The sequence below is a fragment of the Physeter macrocephalus genome, chromosome 4 (assembly GCF_002837175.3).
Source record: "Physeter macrocephalus isolate SW-GA chromosome 4, ASM283717v5, whole genome shotgun sequence".
NCBI lineage: Eukaryota > Metazoa > Chordata > Mammalia > Artiodactyla > Physeteridae > Physeter > Physeter macrocephalus.
The window spans coordinates 46382126-46398112 of record NC_041217.1 but is presented as its reverse complement, the minus strand read 5'-3'; the positions used below and the strand labels follow the sequence as shown (position 1 = coordinate 46398112).

The 15987-nt window shown below is 35.6% G+C and overlaps 1 protein-coding gene and 1 non-coding gene across 3 annotated transcripts in view; both read left to right on the top strand.

Moving 5' to 3' along the window:
- COP1 (COP1 E3 ubiquitin ligase) overlaps positions 1-15987 on the top strand; it is a 293722-nt gene that overhangs the window by 180351 nt on the left and 97384 nt on the right. Inside the window, exon 15 of one of the 2 annotated variants that reach the window (XM_007117809.4) lies at positions 14139-14255. The exons of the other annotated variant lie outside the window; for it this stretch is intronic. Coding sequence (XP_007117871.2) covers positions 14139-14255 — 117 coding nt within the window. The remainder of the gene's footprint in view (positions 1-14138; positions 14256-15987) is intronic. 2 annotated transcript variants of the gene reach the window in all.
- On the top strand, positions 8853-8934 carry LOC112067567 (small nucleolar SNORD12/SNORD106). Its single transcript, XR_002893357.1, has one exon. It is a non-coding gene; the product is annotated as a small nucleolar SNORD12/SNORD106 (small nucleolar RNA).

The window sequence follows — 15987 nt, the reverse complement described above, 5'->3', positions numbered from 1 at the left end:
TGCCTTTCATGTCATATCCAAGAAGTCATTGCCAAATCCAATGTAATAAAGCTTTTGGCCTATGTTTCCGTCTAACAGTTTTATAGTTTTAGCTCTTACATTTGTGGCTTTGATCCATTTTGAGTTCAGTTTTGTATATGGTGTAAAGTAAGAGTCTGACTTCATTTTTTACATGTGAATATCCAGTTTTCCCAGAACCACTTGTTGAAAAGATTGTCCTTTCTCCATTGAAAGGTCTTAGCACCCTAGTTAAAAATCATTTTATCATATCTGTGAGGGCTTATTTTTGGACTCTATTCTTTTCCATTGGTCTATATATTTGTCATTATGCCACTACCATACTGTTTTTTTTTTTGTTTTTCGTTTGTTTGTTTGTTTGTTTTCCGGTACGCGGGCCTCTCACTGCCGTGGCCTCTCCCGTCGCGGAGCACAGGCTCCAGACGCACAGGCCCAGCGGCCATGGCTCACGGGCCCAGCCGCTCCACGGCACGCGGGATCCTCCCGGACCAGGGCACGAACCTGCGCCCCCCGCATCGGCAGGCGGGCTCTCAACCACTGCGCCACCAGGGAAGCCCCCTACCATACTGTTTTGATTACTGTAGCTTTGTTTTGAAATCAGGAAGTGAGTCTTCCATTATTTTTTCTTCTTTTTCAAGATTGTTTTGGCTATTTTAAGTCTATTAAGATTCCACATAAATTTTAGGATGGATTTCATTCTATTTCTGCAAAAAAACTTCATTGAGATTTTGTTACAGAGTGCATTGAGGCTTATCGATTTAATTGATCTTTTCAAACCAGCTTTTGGTTTCATTGGTTTTCTCTATTGACTTCCTGATTTTAATTTATTGACTTTTGCTCTAATTTTTATTACTTCCCTTCTGCTTACTTTAGATTGAATTTGCTCTTCTATTTCTAGTTTCCTAAATTGGAAGCTCAGATTATTGATTTTTCATCTTTTTTCTTTGCTTAATATGTGCATTCAGTGCTATAAATTTTCCTCTGAGTGCTGCATCCCACAGATTTTGATAAGTTATATCTTCATTCTCATTTAGTTCAAAATATTCTTAAATTTCACTTGAGGTTTCTTATTTGACTTATGTATTACTTAGAAGCATGTTGTTTGATCTCCAAGTATAATTCCATTGTTGTCTAAGAAATACATTGTATGATTTCCATTCTTTAAATTTGTTAAGGTGTGTTTTATGGCCCAGAATGGATGAATGTTGCATGTGACTTTGAAAAGAATGTGTATCCTACTGTTGTTGGATAAAGTAGTATGTAGATATCAATTATATTCAGTTGATTTATGGTGTTGTTGAATTCAACTGTGTCCTTACTGATTTTCTGCTTGCTGGATCTGTCCATTTCTGATAGAAGGGTGTGACATTTTTTAGATTCTACATTGATCTATGTATTTCTTCTTTTACTATACCACATTGTCTTGATTTGTAGCTTAAGTCTTGAAATCATTTAGTGTGAATCCTTCATCTTTGTTCTTGAAAACGATTTTAGCTCTTTACTTTCTCTGCTTTCCCATAAACAGTTTAGAATCAAGTTGCCAGTACCTACAGAAAATCCTGCTGGAATTGTGATTGAGATAGTATTGAATCTATAGATTAATATGGGATGAGTTGATATCTTAATGTGTTGAGACTTCCGTTCCATGAACGTGGTTTATCTCTTCATATTTAGTTCTTTCTGGATTTCTCTTATCATAGTTTTATTGTTTTATAGTTTTTGAATGCAGATCTTGCACATTATTACAACTAAATAGTTTAATATTTGGTGCTATTGAAAATGGTATTTAAAATATTAATATCCATTCATTTTTTACTAGTTTATAGAAAAACAATTGATTTTTTAAATATAAATTACATTTCAACAACCTTGCTAAAGCACTCTTTACTTTTAAGAGATTATGTGTGGAGATTCCTTGGGCCAATCATGTTGGCAAACAGAAACATTAATACCTTTTCATTTTCAACATGTGTGCCTTTCATTTTTTTTTCTTGCTTTATTGTACTTGCAGGAACTTCCTGAACAAGAGTGGTGACAGCAAATATCCTTGCCTTGTTCCTGATCTTATGGGGAAAGCTTATAGTCTTTCATCATTAATATGATGTTAGATTTAGGTTTTGCATTAGGCATTTTTTTTTTTTTTTTTTTTTTTTGCGGTACACGGGCCTCTCACTGTTGTGGCCTCTCCCATTGCGGAGCACAGACTCTGGACGTGCAGGCTCAGCAGCCATGGCTCACAGGCCTAGCCACTCCATGGCATGTGGGATCTTCCTGGACCGGAGCATGAACCCATGTCCCCTGCATCGGTAGGCGGACTCCCAACCACTGCGCCACCAGGGAAGCCCTAGGCATTTTTTTTTTTTTTGTCAAGGAAGTTCTATTCTAGTTTGCTGAGAATTTTTTATCATGAATGGATGTTGAATTTTGTCATGCTTTTCCTGTATCTATTGAGATGATTCTATTGTTTTTCAATATCATGAACTATAATGATCTGGGTTTTTTTTTTAATTTATTTATTTTATTTATTTTGGCTGTGTTGGGTCTTTGTTGCTGTTCACGGGCTTTCTCTAGTTGCAGCAAGGAAGGGCTACTCTTTGTTGTGGTGTGCAGGCTTTTCATTTCAGTGGCTTCTCTTGTTGCAGAGCATGGGCTCTAGGCATGCGGGCTTCAGTAGCTGTGGCTCATGGGCTCAGTAGTTATGGCTCACAGGCTCTAGAGCACAGGCTCAGTAGTTGTGGCGCACGGGCTTAGTTGCTCCGCTATATGTGGGATCTTCCCAGACCAGAGCTCAAGTGTGTGTCCCCTGTGTTGGCAGGCAGATTCTTAACCACTGTGCCACCAGGGAAGCCCTGTAATGATATGTTTTCAAATCTTGAGGTAGCCTTACATTTCCAGGAAAAACCTCTTCTTGGTCATGATGTATTATCTGTCTTTTCTATATTATTAGATTTGATTTGCTAATTTTGGGGGGCGGATTTTTACATCTATGTTTATGAGGGTTATTTTTCTATTCTTGTAATGTCTTTTTGTATCAGGATAATGCTGGCCTCCTAAAATGATCTTCCTTTTCTGTGTGTGTACCCCTGGGTGGGGTGGGTGGAGGGAAGTGATTATTTAGAATTGTTACTGTTTAATTCTTAAATGTTTGGTAGAATTTGTCATTGAAGCTTTCTGTCCTGGAGTTTTCTTTGTTTGAAGGTTTTAACTAAGAATTTAATTTCTTTAGTAGATTTAGGACTGTTCAGTTAATCTATTTCTTTTTGAGTGAGCTTTGGTAGTTTGTATCTTTCAGGAATTGATATTTTGTGTCCTTTTTATTTTATTATTGTGTCCTTTATTATTTATGTACTTAGATCAGTGTGATGTTAGGTTTATCAATCTTATTGATCTTTTCAAATATCTAACTGATTTTATTGGTTTTTCTGTTTTTCTATTTTCAGTTTCATTGATGTTTGTCCATTAATTTTTTCTTCTTGCTTTGGGTTTAATTTCTTCTTTTTCTAGGTTGTTACAGTTGAAGTTTATGTCATTGATTTGAGCATTTATCTTTTCTAATATAAATATTTTTTGTTATACATTTCCCTTTAAGCACTATTTTAACTGATCCCACAGATTTTCATATAATGTGTTTTTCATTCAATTTAAGATTACATCTGTGACTTCCCCAGTGGTCCAGTGGTTAAGACTCCGTGCTTCCACTGCAGGGGGCACAGGTTTGATCCTTGGTCAGAGAACCACATGCTGCGCAGCACAGCCAAAAAATAAATAAATAAATAATATAAAAATAAATAAATAAAATTACATCTAATATCTCTTGTGATTGTCTTGCTTGGCTAAGAATTATTTTAAAATATGTTAACATTTTCCATGTTTTTAAAAAAGAATGTCAGAGCTCTTACTGTTACCGATTTATAGCTTAATTCTTTTATAATTAGAGAACATATTTTTATATAATTTTAATCCTTTTAAATTTGTTATGATTTGTTTTGTGGCCCAGAATACAATCTACCTTGGTAAATATTCCAAGTGCATTGAAAAAATCTATACTCTGCTGTTGGATGGAGTGTTCTTATAAGTGTCAGATCAATCTTGTTGATAATGTTTTTTTGGTTTTCTATATCCCCCCTTTTTTGGTCTCCTTGTTTTATTAATTATGAAACAGGAGTGTTGAAATCTAGTTTTATTTCTCCTTTCAGTTATCTTGGGGAGGAGGGTGTTTTGCCTCATTTTGGGGGGAAGCTCTATTGTTAGGGTCAGGAACATTTAGACATGTTATATTTTCTTGGTGAACTGACCCTTTTATCAGTATTTAATGTCACTCTTCATCCCTATTGATATTCTTCTGAAACTGCTTTGTTAGATAGTAATCAAACCAGTAATTTCATTCTTTTCTCCTTTGGGATTCCAACTGCATGAATGTTAAACCTTTTTATTTTGTCTTATAGGTCCCTGAGACTCTGTCCTTTTCTTGTCAATATTTTTTCCTTTCTTCAGATTGAGTAATTTCTCTTCTGTCTTCTCGTTCACTAAATTTTATGTGTCCATCTCCCTTTTGCTATGAATTTACCTCATTGAATCTTTTATGTAAATTACTGTAATTGTTTTAAATTTTTCTATTTTGTTCTTTTTCATGGTTTCTATATCTCTTCTGAGTACGTCTATCTTTCCATTAATTTTAAATGTGTTTATTACTTTTACCCCATGGAACATAGTTACAATAGTTGCTTTAACATCTGTTTTATAGCATTGCTCTGTTGATTGCATCTTCCTTTGAAAATTCTTCACATTTTCCTGGATTTTTGTATGTTGAGTTATTTTGAGGTTATATGTTAAGCATTTTGAATATTATTTTGTACAACTCTGGGTACTGTTCAGATTTTCTGGAGAGTGCTTTTTTTTGTTTTTTTTAAATTGGGCAACCAGTTGGTTTAGATTTTGACTGTAAGTTCTATCTTGCCTATGTGAGTGGTTGTTTTACTGTCAGGTCAGTTTTCAAAGCCTTTGCTGTGCTCCATTGGTTTATCTGATGCATATGCCAATCAGAGGTTAATCTGGAAATTAGTAGGTCTTTTCAAATGTAGTTCAATGCTCGTAGTCTTTGCCATTCTACTTTGTGTCCATCTTGCACATAGAACTCAGAAGTAACTACAAGACTTAGGCTGTTCATACACAGAAGTATGGGATCTCCTTTTCCAGTGCTTTCTTTTTGAAGTTTCTCCTGCACACTCTTCATCCCCCAGGGTCTTTTTTACTGAGGGTTTCTCAAGAAAGTAGGGTTTTCTGTATGGATGAGTTACTCCTTTTTATGGCCACGGAGATGGAGTTTCTCTTGGTGCATTAGCTTCCTATACTGATGCAGCTCTGTGACTAAAGCCCTCCCTTGGGGAAAAGTTGAAAGAGAAAAAGGATGAAACAAAAGAAAAACAATGAAAATTACTCCCAAACCTCTGGCTTGCAAGAACCCCCTTTATTAGTCTTATGGCCAGATACACAGAGATTTTCCTTAGTTTTTGCTGATTGAGGTACTGACTTTGCCTCTCTATGGGAGAATAGAGTGAGGAACAAAATGGTATTCTCACCTCCATGTTGGTCACTTCTTAAGTCTTGAATTTCCTCCCCCGAATGACTGGTTTTCCTTATCATTCACATTCCTCAGAGAGTCACTTTCTGTTTTCTTGATAATTGTCCAGAGTATACTCACAGTGAGAGAGACTGACAGATTACTCTGTCTTGGTTGGTACTAACATTCCCAAATGCATTTAAGCCTTTCTCAAAAGTGTTACAGGCATACCTCGTTTTATTGCACCTTGCTGATACTATGTTTTTTACAAATTGAGGGTTTATGGTAACCCTGTATAGAGCAAGTCTATTGGCGCCATTTTTCCAACAGCTTTTGCTCATTTCATGTCTCTCTGTCACATTTTGGTAATTCTTGCAAAATTTCAAACTTTTTCAGTATTTTTATATGTGTTATGGTGATCTGTTATCAGTGATCTTTGGTGTTTCTATTGTAATTGTTTTGGAGTGCCACACACTGCACCTATATAAGATGGCAAACTTAATCGATAAATGTAGTGTGTGTTCTGATTGCTCCACCTGTCCATTCCTCTGTCTCTCTCCTTCTCCTCAGGCCTCCCTATTCCCCGAGATATAACAATGTTGAAATTAGGCCAGTTAATGACCCTCCGTTGGCCTCTAATTGTTCAAGTGAACAGAAGAGTTGCACATCTCACTTTATTATTTATTTATATTTTATAAATCAAAGTATAGTTGATTTACAATGTTTGTGTTAATTTCTGCTGTGCAGCAAAGTGATTCAGTTATACATATATATACATTTTTTTTATATTCTTTTCCATTATGGTTTAACTATACCAAATATAGTTCTCTGTGCTATACAGCAGGACCTTGTTGTTTATCCATTCTATATATAATAGCTTACATATGCTAATCCCAACCTCCAACTCCATCCCTCTCCCATTCCCCTCCCCCTTGGCAACCACCAATCTGTTCTCTAAATCTGAGTCTGTTTCTGTTTCGTAGGTAAATTCATTTGTGTCATACTTTAGATTCCACATATAAGTGATGTCATATGATATTTGTCTTTCTCTTTCTCACCTCGCTTAGTATGATAATCTCTAGGTACATCCATGTTGCTGCAAATGACATTATTTCATTCTTTTTTATGGCTGAGTATTATTCCATTGTATATATATGTGCCACATTTTCTTTATCCATTCCTCTGTTGATGGACATTTAGATTTTATCCATGTCTTGACTATTGTGAATACTGCTGCTTTGAACATAGGGGTGTATGTATCTTTTTGATTTATAGTTTCGTCCAGATATATGCCCAGGAGTGGGATTGCTGGATCATATGGCAACTCTATTTTTAGTTTTTTTGAGGAACCTCCATACTGTTTTCCATAGTGTCTGTACCAACTTACATTTCCACCAACAGTGTAGGAGGGTTCCCTTTTCTCCACACCCTCTCCACCATTTGTTATTTGTAGATTTTTTGATGATGGCCATTCTGAGCACTATGAGGTGGTACCTCATTGTTGTTTTGATTTGCATTTCTCTAATAATTAGTTATGATGTTGAGCATCTTTTCATGTGGCACATTTAACTTTAAATCAAAAGCTAGAAATGATTAAGGTTAGTGAATAAGGCATGTTGAGAGTCAAGATAGGCTGAAAGCTAAGCCTCTTGCACCAAACACTTAGCCAAGTTGTGAATGCTAAGGAGAAGTTCTTGAAGGAAATTAAAAGTGTTATTCCAGTGAACACATGGATGATAAGAAAGTGGAATAGCCTTATTGCTGATATGAAGAAAGTTTTAGTGGTCTGGATAGAAGATCAAATATTCCCTTAAGCCAAAGCCTAATCCAGAGCAAGGCCCTAACTCTCTTCAATTCTGTGAAGGCTGAGAGAGGTGAGGAAGTTGCAGAAGAAAAGTTTGAAGCTAGCAGAGGTTGGCTCATGTGGTTTAAGAAAAGAAACTGTCTTTACAACATAAAAGTGCACGGTGAAGCTGCAAGTGCTGATTAGAAGCTGTTGCAAATTATCCAGAAGATCTAGCTAAGATAATGAAGGTGGCTCCACTAAACAACATATTTTCAATGTAGATGAAACAGTATTATATTGAAAGAAGATGCCATCTAGGATTTCCATAACTAGAGAAGAGAAGTCAGTGCCTGGTTTCAAAGCTTTAAAGGACAGGCCGACTCATGTTGGGGCTAAAGCAGCTGGTAACTTGAAATTGAAGCCAGTGCTCATTTGCCATTTTGAAAATTGTAGGGCCCTTAAGAATTATGCTAAATCCACTCTGCCTGTGCTCCTTAAATGGAACAACAAAGCCTGCATGACAGCACATCTGATTACAACATGGTTTGCTGAATATTTTAAGCCCACTGTTGAGACCTCCTGCTCAGGAAAAAAGATTCCTTTCAAAATAGTACTGCTCATTGACAATGCTCCCGGTCATCCAAGACCTCTGATGGAGAGAGACAATGAGATTAATGTTTTTTTCATGCCTGCTAATCAACATCCATTCTACAGCCTATAGATCAAGAAGTAATTTCAACTTTCAAATCTTATTATTTAAGAAATATATTTTGTAAAGCTATATCTGCCATAGATAGTGATTCCTCTGATGAATCTGGGCAAAGTCAGTTGAAAACAGAGAAATTGTTCATGAAAGGAAGAGTTAATAGATGGGGCAGACTTCACTGCTGTCGTACTTTAAGAAGTTGCTGCAGCCACCCCAAGCCTTCAGCAACCACCATTCTGATCAGTCAGCAGCCATCAACTTAGAGGCAAAACAGTCTACCAGTAAAAAGACTCAGATGATGGTTGCCATTTTTTAGCAATAAAATATTTTTTAATTAAGGTGTGTAAAATTTTTTTTTTAGATATAACGCTACTGCACATTTAATAGACTGCAGTATAATGTAAACATGGATTTTACACGTACTGGGAAAACAAACATTTTGTGACTCCCTTTATTACAGTACTTGCTTTATTGTGGTGGCCTGGAACAAAACCCTCAATACAGGAATGCCTGTATTTACTGTTTCTTAGATATATTTATCACTCCTTGACTGTTTGGTGATTTTACTTATAAAATATAGCCTTTATAATAATTTTATAGTAAGAATATTTTAAATTACTTTTAATGTATTTTACACAAAAATATTTAACATTTTTTATATTTGTTGTTTAACCAATTTTTAACCATTATTAACAATGGAAGTTATTTTTTCATTGCATAATTAAATACTCAGTCCTTACAAATGATATTTTTCTGATCTGTATATTTTAAAAATAGTTTAATTCCTCATAAATGATGACAGAACTTTTTTCCCAACAGATCAACCATGTTGATCTAACTTCTCTAAGCCAGTTATAAGATAAAGTGTTAAAAATAAATAAATAAAAACTGTTTACTTCCAATTATATGTGCACATATTTGCATGTTAAAGAACTGTCAATACCTAGTGAGGTAATCAGAAAAGAGTTTCATGAGCCATTTTATAAGTTCTTTGGGGAAAATGTATTTTCCTTTTAAAATACATAACCTAAGAGTCATTTCCAATAAATAATCTTGCTTTTGAAATAGAATAAGCACATTCTTTAAAGGTTTTTTCCCCTCCACATATGAGTTTGAAGAATTTAGGCTTTAGGACACCCTAAATTTAGCCTGATTTATTCCAAATTTTCATAGTTCTATATGTTAGTGTAAAAGTGCTGAATTTGAAATCTTGGTAAATTTTAAAAATTAATTTTACTTAACTCATACTGAATGAAATGCTTCCACTTCTTATCATCAGAGGACTAAAAAATGAACTGCAACATAATAAATAAACAGCATTATGATAACAGTTATCATTCCCATAAGTTATAACTCTACTAAGTATAATATCTCCTGGATCCAAATGAAATTAAAAGGCTTGTGTTGGCCAGCATGCCAGATGGACCCCAGTGATCTTTGGCTTCTATTATTCCCACAGTTGTTTAGTTCCTCTGCTTCCCCATTGCTCCAGTCTGCATGATACCAGAATACTGTAGAAGTGAAGATACGTCCCTTCTGAAATTAGTTTATCTGTCTTCATCATTCTCTTTCCATTCACTTGGTTTGGGAGAAGCTAGCTGTATCATAAGCCCAAATGGTGAGGAACCGAATCCTCACACCAAGAGCTGTGTTGAGTAAACTGAAACGAATCTTTCAGCTCAGCTTTACTGTGACCTCTGAGCCTTGACACGGTGAGCCAAAAGCACCCAGCCAAGCTGCTTGGAGATTCCTGATTCTCAGAAACTATGTGACATAGTAAATTTTGTTGTTTTAAGTTGCTAAGTTTTGGGGCAATTTGCTGTGCAACAATAGCTAACTAATGCGACAAGGCCTGTTTTCTCTTTGATGAAGTTTAAAAGAAAAACTTATGTTTGATAATTAGCATTGTCAAAGTACACATCTTTGTGTTTAATCTTTTATACTTTTTTAGACTTATCAAATAGTATAGATGTTCATGATAGTTTTGGGTGAAGCAGCATTCTCCCTTTGAATTCATTCTGTTTTCTGTAGGATCTAGACAGTAGTTCAGAAGTGGGTTCAGGAGTACCAGATATGAATCATACTCATACTTGCACATTCTCACTAAAGACAGGCTTTCTTACTGTGTCAAACTCCTGGGCCTGTTTCCTTTATCTTTTACAATGAATTCTTTCTTAGGAAGCTTTGTGCAAATTAGATATACAGTGGACCCAGTCTGAAAAGCTCAGAAGCATAAATCCTGCACATTGAAATTGGTACTGACATTATTATAGGTATGTAATGTGTTCTGTTTTTGGAAAAAATAATTTTGAACAAAAGAACTTGGGAGTGTTTAACCCAGACTTTAAAGATTTGTAGATGATAAACCTCACCAATCTTCTAGGGTTGTTGGATTTTTTAAAATTCAGGACTTTTTAATGGGACTTAAGATTCAGATGATACTCAAAAAAACCAGAAAAACAAAAAAAACAAAAATCTTTTCTTTACCTATTAACATTAATCAAACTTGAAATAAAATGCTTAGTTATAAGTAAAAAATTCATTTCCTAAAGGCAGCTAGATAGTATTCAGAACAAGTTTTTTTTTTTTAGTCTCCTACATTTTGACATGATTTTCCTAGGAGTCACTGTTTTGATTTTTTGCTGAGTGTCACAGGAGACTGTATAAATAAGGGCAGTGTGTTTTGTTTGATTTAATTGCCTTAGCTCTTCATCTTGAGGATATTTTCTTTTAAATTCGCTGTTGTTTTTTCTTGCCAAAAGGAATTTTCACAATAAATGTTGAGACTGTAATTTTGTAGTTAAAAGAAATTCTTACTATCAGACTTTTAAGGAGAAAGGAACCATAGTTCCTTATTGTGAAGAACATCTCATTTATATTTGTCTTGGACATTTTTTTTTTTTTTTTTTGGCCACACCACGCAGCTTGCAGATCTTAGTTCCTCTTAACAGGGATCAAACCCAGGCCTCTGGCAGTGAGAGCACCAAGTCCTAACCACTGGGCCGCGAGGGAATTCCCAGTCTTAGACATTTTCTTCCAGTACTTTTATTGATTTCTTTCTCCAAAAGATTATACTATTTTACCTTTTGACCTATGATGTTATCTTAGGATATTAAGTTGATTTTAATGTTACTTCATCATATCTGTTGTATTAGTTCCCTAGGACTGCCATAGCAGCGTACCACTACCTGCCTGGCTCCTACAATAGAAATTTATTCTCTCACAGTACTACAGGCTTAGAAGCCCGGAATAAGGTATTGGCAGGGCCATTCTCCCTCTGAAGACTCTAGGGAAGAATCCGTCCTTGCTGCCTTCCTAGCTTCTGGTGGTTATGTAGCAGTCCTTGGCATTCTTTTACTTGTAGCGGCATCCAATTTCTGCCTCTCTCTACACATCGCCTTCACTCTTTGCCTCTGTAACCAAGTCTCCCTCTCCTTATAAAGATATCAGTCATTGGATTTAGGGCCCATTCTATTCCAGTATGACCTCATCTTAACTTGGTTACATCTGTAAAGACCCTATTTCAAAATAAGTTGACACTCATAGGTACCTAGTGTTAGGACTTCAACATATCTTTTTGGGGAAAACAATTTAACCCGCAATACCTGTTCTATTTAATAACTAATAACTTAATAACAGTATTATATTTCTTGTGCATTTTTCTTTTCCATGCTTTATATATTCAGTGTATCTTTATAGTATTTTAAACCTTAGGTATCCTTACAGTTCAGACAGTTATATTGGATTCTAATATCTTATGTGTTGAAAATTATAACCATGGTGGTTACCATTATGTCTTATTTTTTAAATGTAAATGATTACTCCATTGAGAAAATTACTTTGAAATAAGAAAAGACCTCACTTCTAAGTTAGCTGTTGTTCTGTTAGTTCTGGTTCATTTTTATGACTACTCATATTTAATAGTCATAAAACACTGATATATAACCCTTGTTTGTAAAGGTTCTTAGTGATTAGTAGTGAGGTTATGGGATTAGTAGGTGCTCCATAAATATTTGTTGTGGATTAACTTTGGCTTGCCACGCTGTTAGAGTACAGTTCTACCACTTGATATTCTAATCTATAAGTACTATTTGACATGCAAACTTTTAATTACAGCTAGCCATCTCATCTCAGAATTGTGTATCTTAATTGCCTGAACAATTGTATGTTGACTGAAATAGCACGATTCCTATTGGAAAATAACGTGGAACAAATCAAATATTTCTATTTAAAACTGTTATTTTTTTATTTTAGTAATGAGTATCTTATGTTTCTCTGGGAAGGCTAATAGATTCATCAGGTTTTAAATAACTTTTTTTTTTTTGGCGGTACACGGGCCTCTCACCGCTGCGGCCCCTCCCGTTGCGGAGCACAGGCTCCGGACGCACAGGCCCAGCGGCCACGGCTCACGGGCCCAGCCGCTCCGCGGCACGCGGGATCCTCCCGGACCGGGGCACGAACCCGCATCCCCTGCATCGGCAGGCGGACTCTCAACCACCGCGCCACCAGGGAAGCCCTAAATAACTTTTTTTAATGATTAATTTTTATTTAGAGGTTTCAGATATTTAAAGAAATGTTCTATTCTTGTGAAATTCTATTCATAGAAGATAAATGATCCTGTTCACACAGAGGAAGTCTCTATTCTTATGAAATAACATTCATAGAGGTGGTAGTTGTTGGAACCATTTTTATATTTTTCACTCCTATTTAAAGATCACTGTATTAATAATCCTAAAAAGATTCTAAAATTGTATTATGCCTCCAGCTCTATATTTTGGTTTTCAATTCTGCTTTACACATTAGAATCACTCAGAAAGCTTTCTTTTAAAATTTATTTATTTATTTTTGGCTGCGTTGGGTCTTCGTTGCGGTACGTGGGCTTCTCATTGCGGTGGCTTCTCTTGTTGTGGAGCACAGGCTCTAGGTGCGCAGGCTTCAGTAGTTGTGGCACGTGGGCTCAGTAGCTGTGGCTCGCGGGCTCTAGAGCTCAGGCTCAGTAGTTGTGGCGCACAGGCTTAGTTGCTCTGAGGCATGTGGGATCTTCCTGGACCAGGGCTTGAACCCATGTCCCCTGCACTTCCAGGTGGATTCTTAACCACTGTCCTACCAGGGAAGCCCCCAGAGAGCTTTTTAAAAAACCACCAATACCTGGACCCCATCTGGGCACGGTCCTGACGAGACATTGGGACCCACAGAACGATGGGTTAGGAAGGCTTTTGTTGTTGTTAATGTTTGTTATTAATCCTAATGTGCAACCAGGATTGTAACCTATGTCTTGAAAGTCTATTTGTATTCTAGTGTCTACTAAGAAATTTTTGTTTAAAAATGATATGGTTGCTCTGGGAACTCACAAGATAACATCTCACTTTTATACTTCTGTTTTCAGATCTGACCTGCTCTGATCAGTCAGCTTTTCACTCCCTAATCCTTACAAATCTCAATATATACCATTGGAATGGACTAAATATCAAATATTAAAGTAAAATTTTAAAGTTTAGCCAAGCAATTCTGTCATCTGTTACTTTAGACGTACTAAATCATACAACTAAGTTCCCATGTAAAATTTTAAAATCATGGAATTCTTAATTGAAAGATGAAATAAGAACTGCTCCCAGGTACTTTAAAAGATATTTGTGTATATATCATATATACAATCTGATATATATCGTACATGTGAAAATGTGTGTGTATGTGAGGTTCTCAAAAGTGTAATAGGTTGGATGATAAACCATAGAGTTGCCCTGCTCATACACACACACACACACAATTTAAAGAATACTAAGGCAAATACACATGTATTTCAGATTCCTTTTTTTAACCTGTCTTTTATGCCTTAGTTATGAGATATATTGATTATATAATGTTTTCTAACTTTGAAACTAAGCTCTGTTGGTTTAAATATACTGTTCTATTATTCATTCACTCAGGTTAAATATTTTTGATCCTAGTAAACCAAAATGCTTAGATTAGCATGAAAAGACAGCTGTAGCAATAAGCAGACTTTCTCAGTTACAGAAGCATTGGCCTATGTATTGTTTATTTTCATTTTTATTGTTCCTTACTCTTAGTGAAGCTATGGTCTACCAACCTAGACAACTCGGTGGCAAGCATTGAGGCGAAGGCTAACGTGTGCTGTGTTAAATTCAGCCCCTCTTCTAGATACCATCTGGCTTTCGGCTGTGCAGGTAAGAAATGAAAGATTTGTCTTCTTTCGTTGTTGGTTTTCATGACTAAGATAAAAGAACGTTTTAAAATGAATAACTTTCTTTGTAGGTTTAAACTTTATTTTCATTATTATACTCTAAATTAGAACTATGTGGTATGCCATTTTTACTCATTAATTGCTGTGCCTTAATTTCAGTGTTCTGTCTCCCATGTCTAATACATAGAGATGGGTTTGTTGATTATTTTTGTTGTTCCTCTGAGTCTTTGCATGCATGAATAATGCTTATTTGTTTACAAACTTAGGTCATAATAATGTTTAAACAATGAAGCTGTATTGTTCAGAAACAAGAAGACCTTTTTCTTTTTTAATTAAAGGAAACCTAATAATTCCTTCAACAATTATTTATTGAGTGCCTACTGTGCACAAAGCACCCATCTAGGGGCAGTGAATAAGACAGATAAAGTCTTGTGTTGTGGAGTACATGCTAACATAGTAAGTACTCAAAAAAAATCATACCAAAGAATTTTTTGTTAAAGTATTTTTCTTAACTAGGGTGACCAAATGTCTGTCTTAACTAGGGTGACCAAATGTCTGAATTTGCCTGGAGCAGTCCTAGTTTATATTGTATTTGTCTTACCATCATAATTACTGATAGGGCTTTCTTTCATTCTCAGAAGTGTTATGGGTTGGAAGATAAATTATATGGTCACTTTTACTCATAATTCCTTTGTCTTCTATATCTGAATTCCTACCTTGAATGTTTACTAAAGCAGTAAACACCTGTAATTTAACTTTAGCATTGTTAAATCTCCTTGATTCTTGATTCCTTTTTTTATTGATTGACTAGTAAAAATTTTTTTAAAAAAAGATAATCTAGCACAATATCATGAACACAATATTACCTTTTAAAAAGGTAAATTTAAATCTTAATTTGTCATAACATCTTTTCCTTATTCCAACTTACTATTTATTTCACTTACATACTGACATAATTTCATAATTAAATTCCAGGAGGGTATGGATGAACATGTATATGTGGGTAGAATTCTCTTTTCATTAGCAGATGGATTTTTTTCTTTTTTCCCCACATGCTGCTCTTTTCCATTGGGACCTACTATTCCATTATTTAAATCTCTCTTTTGTCTCTGACTAGAAATGTTACTTTGGGCAAATTGATTAACTTCTCTCCCCAAGTTCCTTATCTTTAAAATAGAGATAGCCTTTTGGGTCTCTTACGAGGATTATGAAAGGAAGATGCTGTCTGTAAAGCTCTTCGAACATGATGCTCAATAATTACTTAGTTATTATTATTAATTAATATTTTATCAGTCGTTTAATTAGAGTAGCTTTTTGAGTTTTTAATATTATAAACATACCAATGGCCATCATTTTTTGGGGGGTTATGAGTTTTTATTTGTTTTTTAACATCTTTATTGGAGTATAATTGCTTTACAATGGTGTGTTAGTTTCTGCTTGATAACAGAGTGAATCAGCTATACATATACATATATCCCCATATCCCCTCCCTCTTGCATCACCCTCCCACCCTCCCTGTCCCACCCCTCTAGTGGTCACAGAGCAGTGAGCTGATCTCCCTGTGCTATGTGGCTGCTTCCCACTAGCTATCTATTTTACATTTGGTAGTATATATAAGTCCATGCCACTCTCTCACTTCGTCCCAGCTTACCCTTCACCCTCCCCGTGTCCTCAAGTCCATTCTCTACGTCTGCATCTTTATTCCTGTCCTGCCC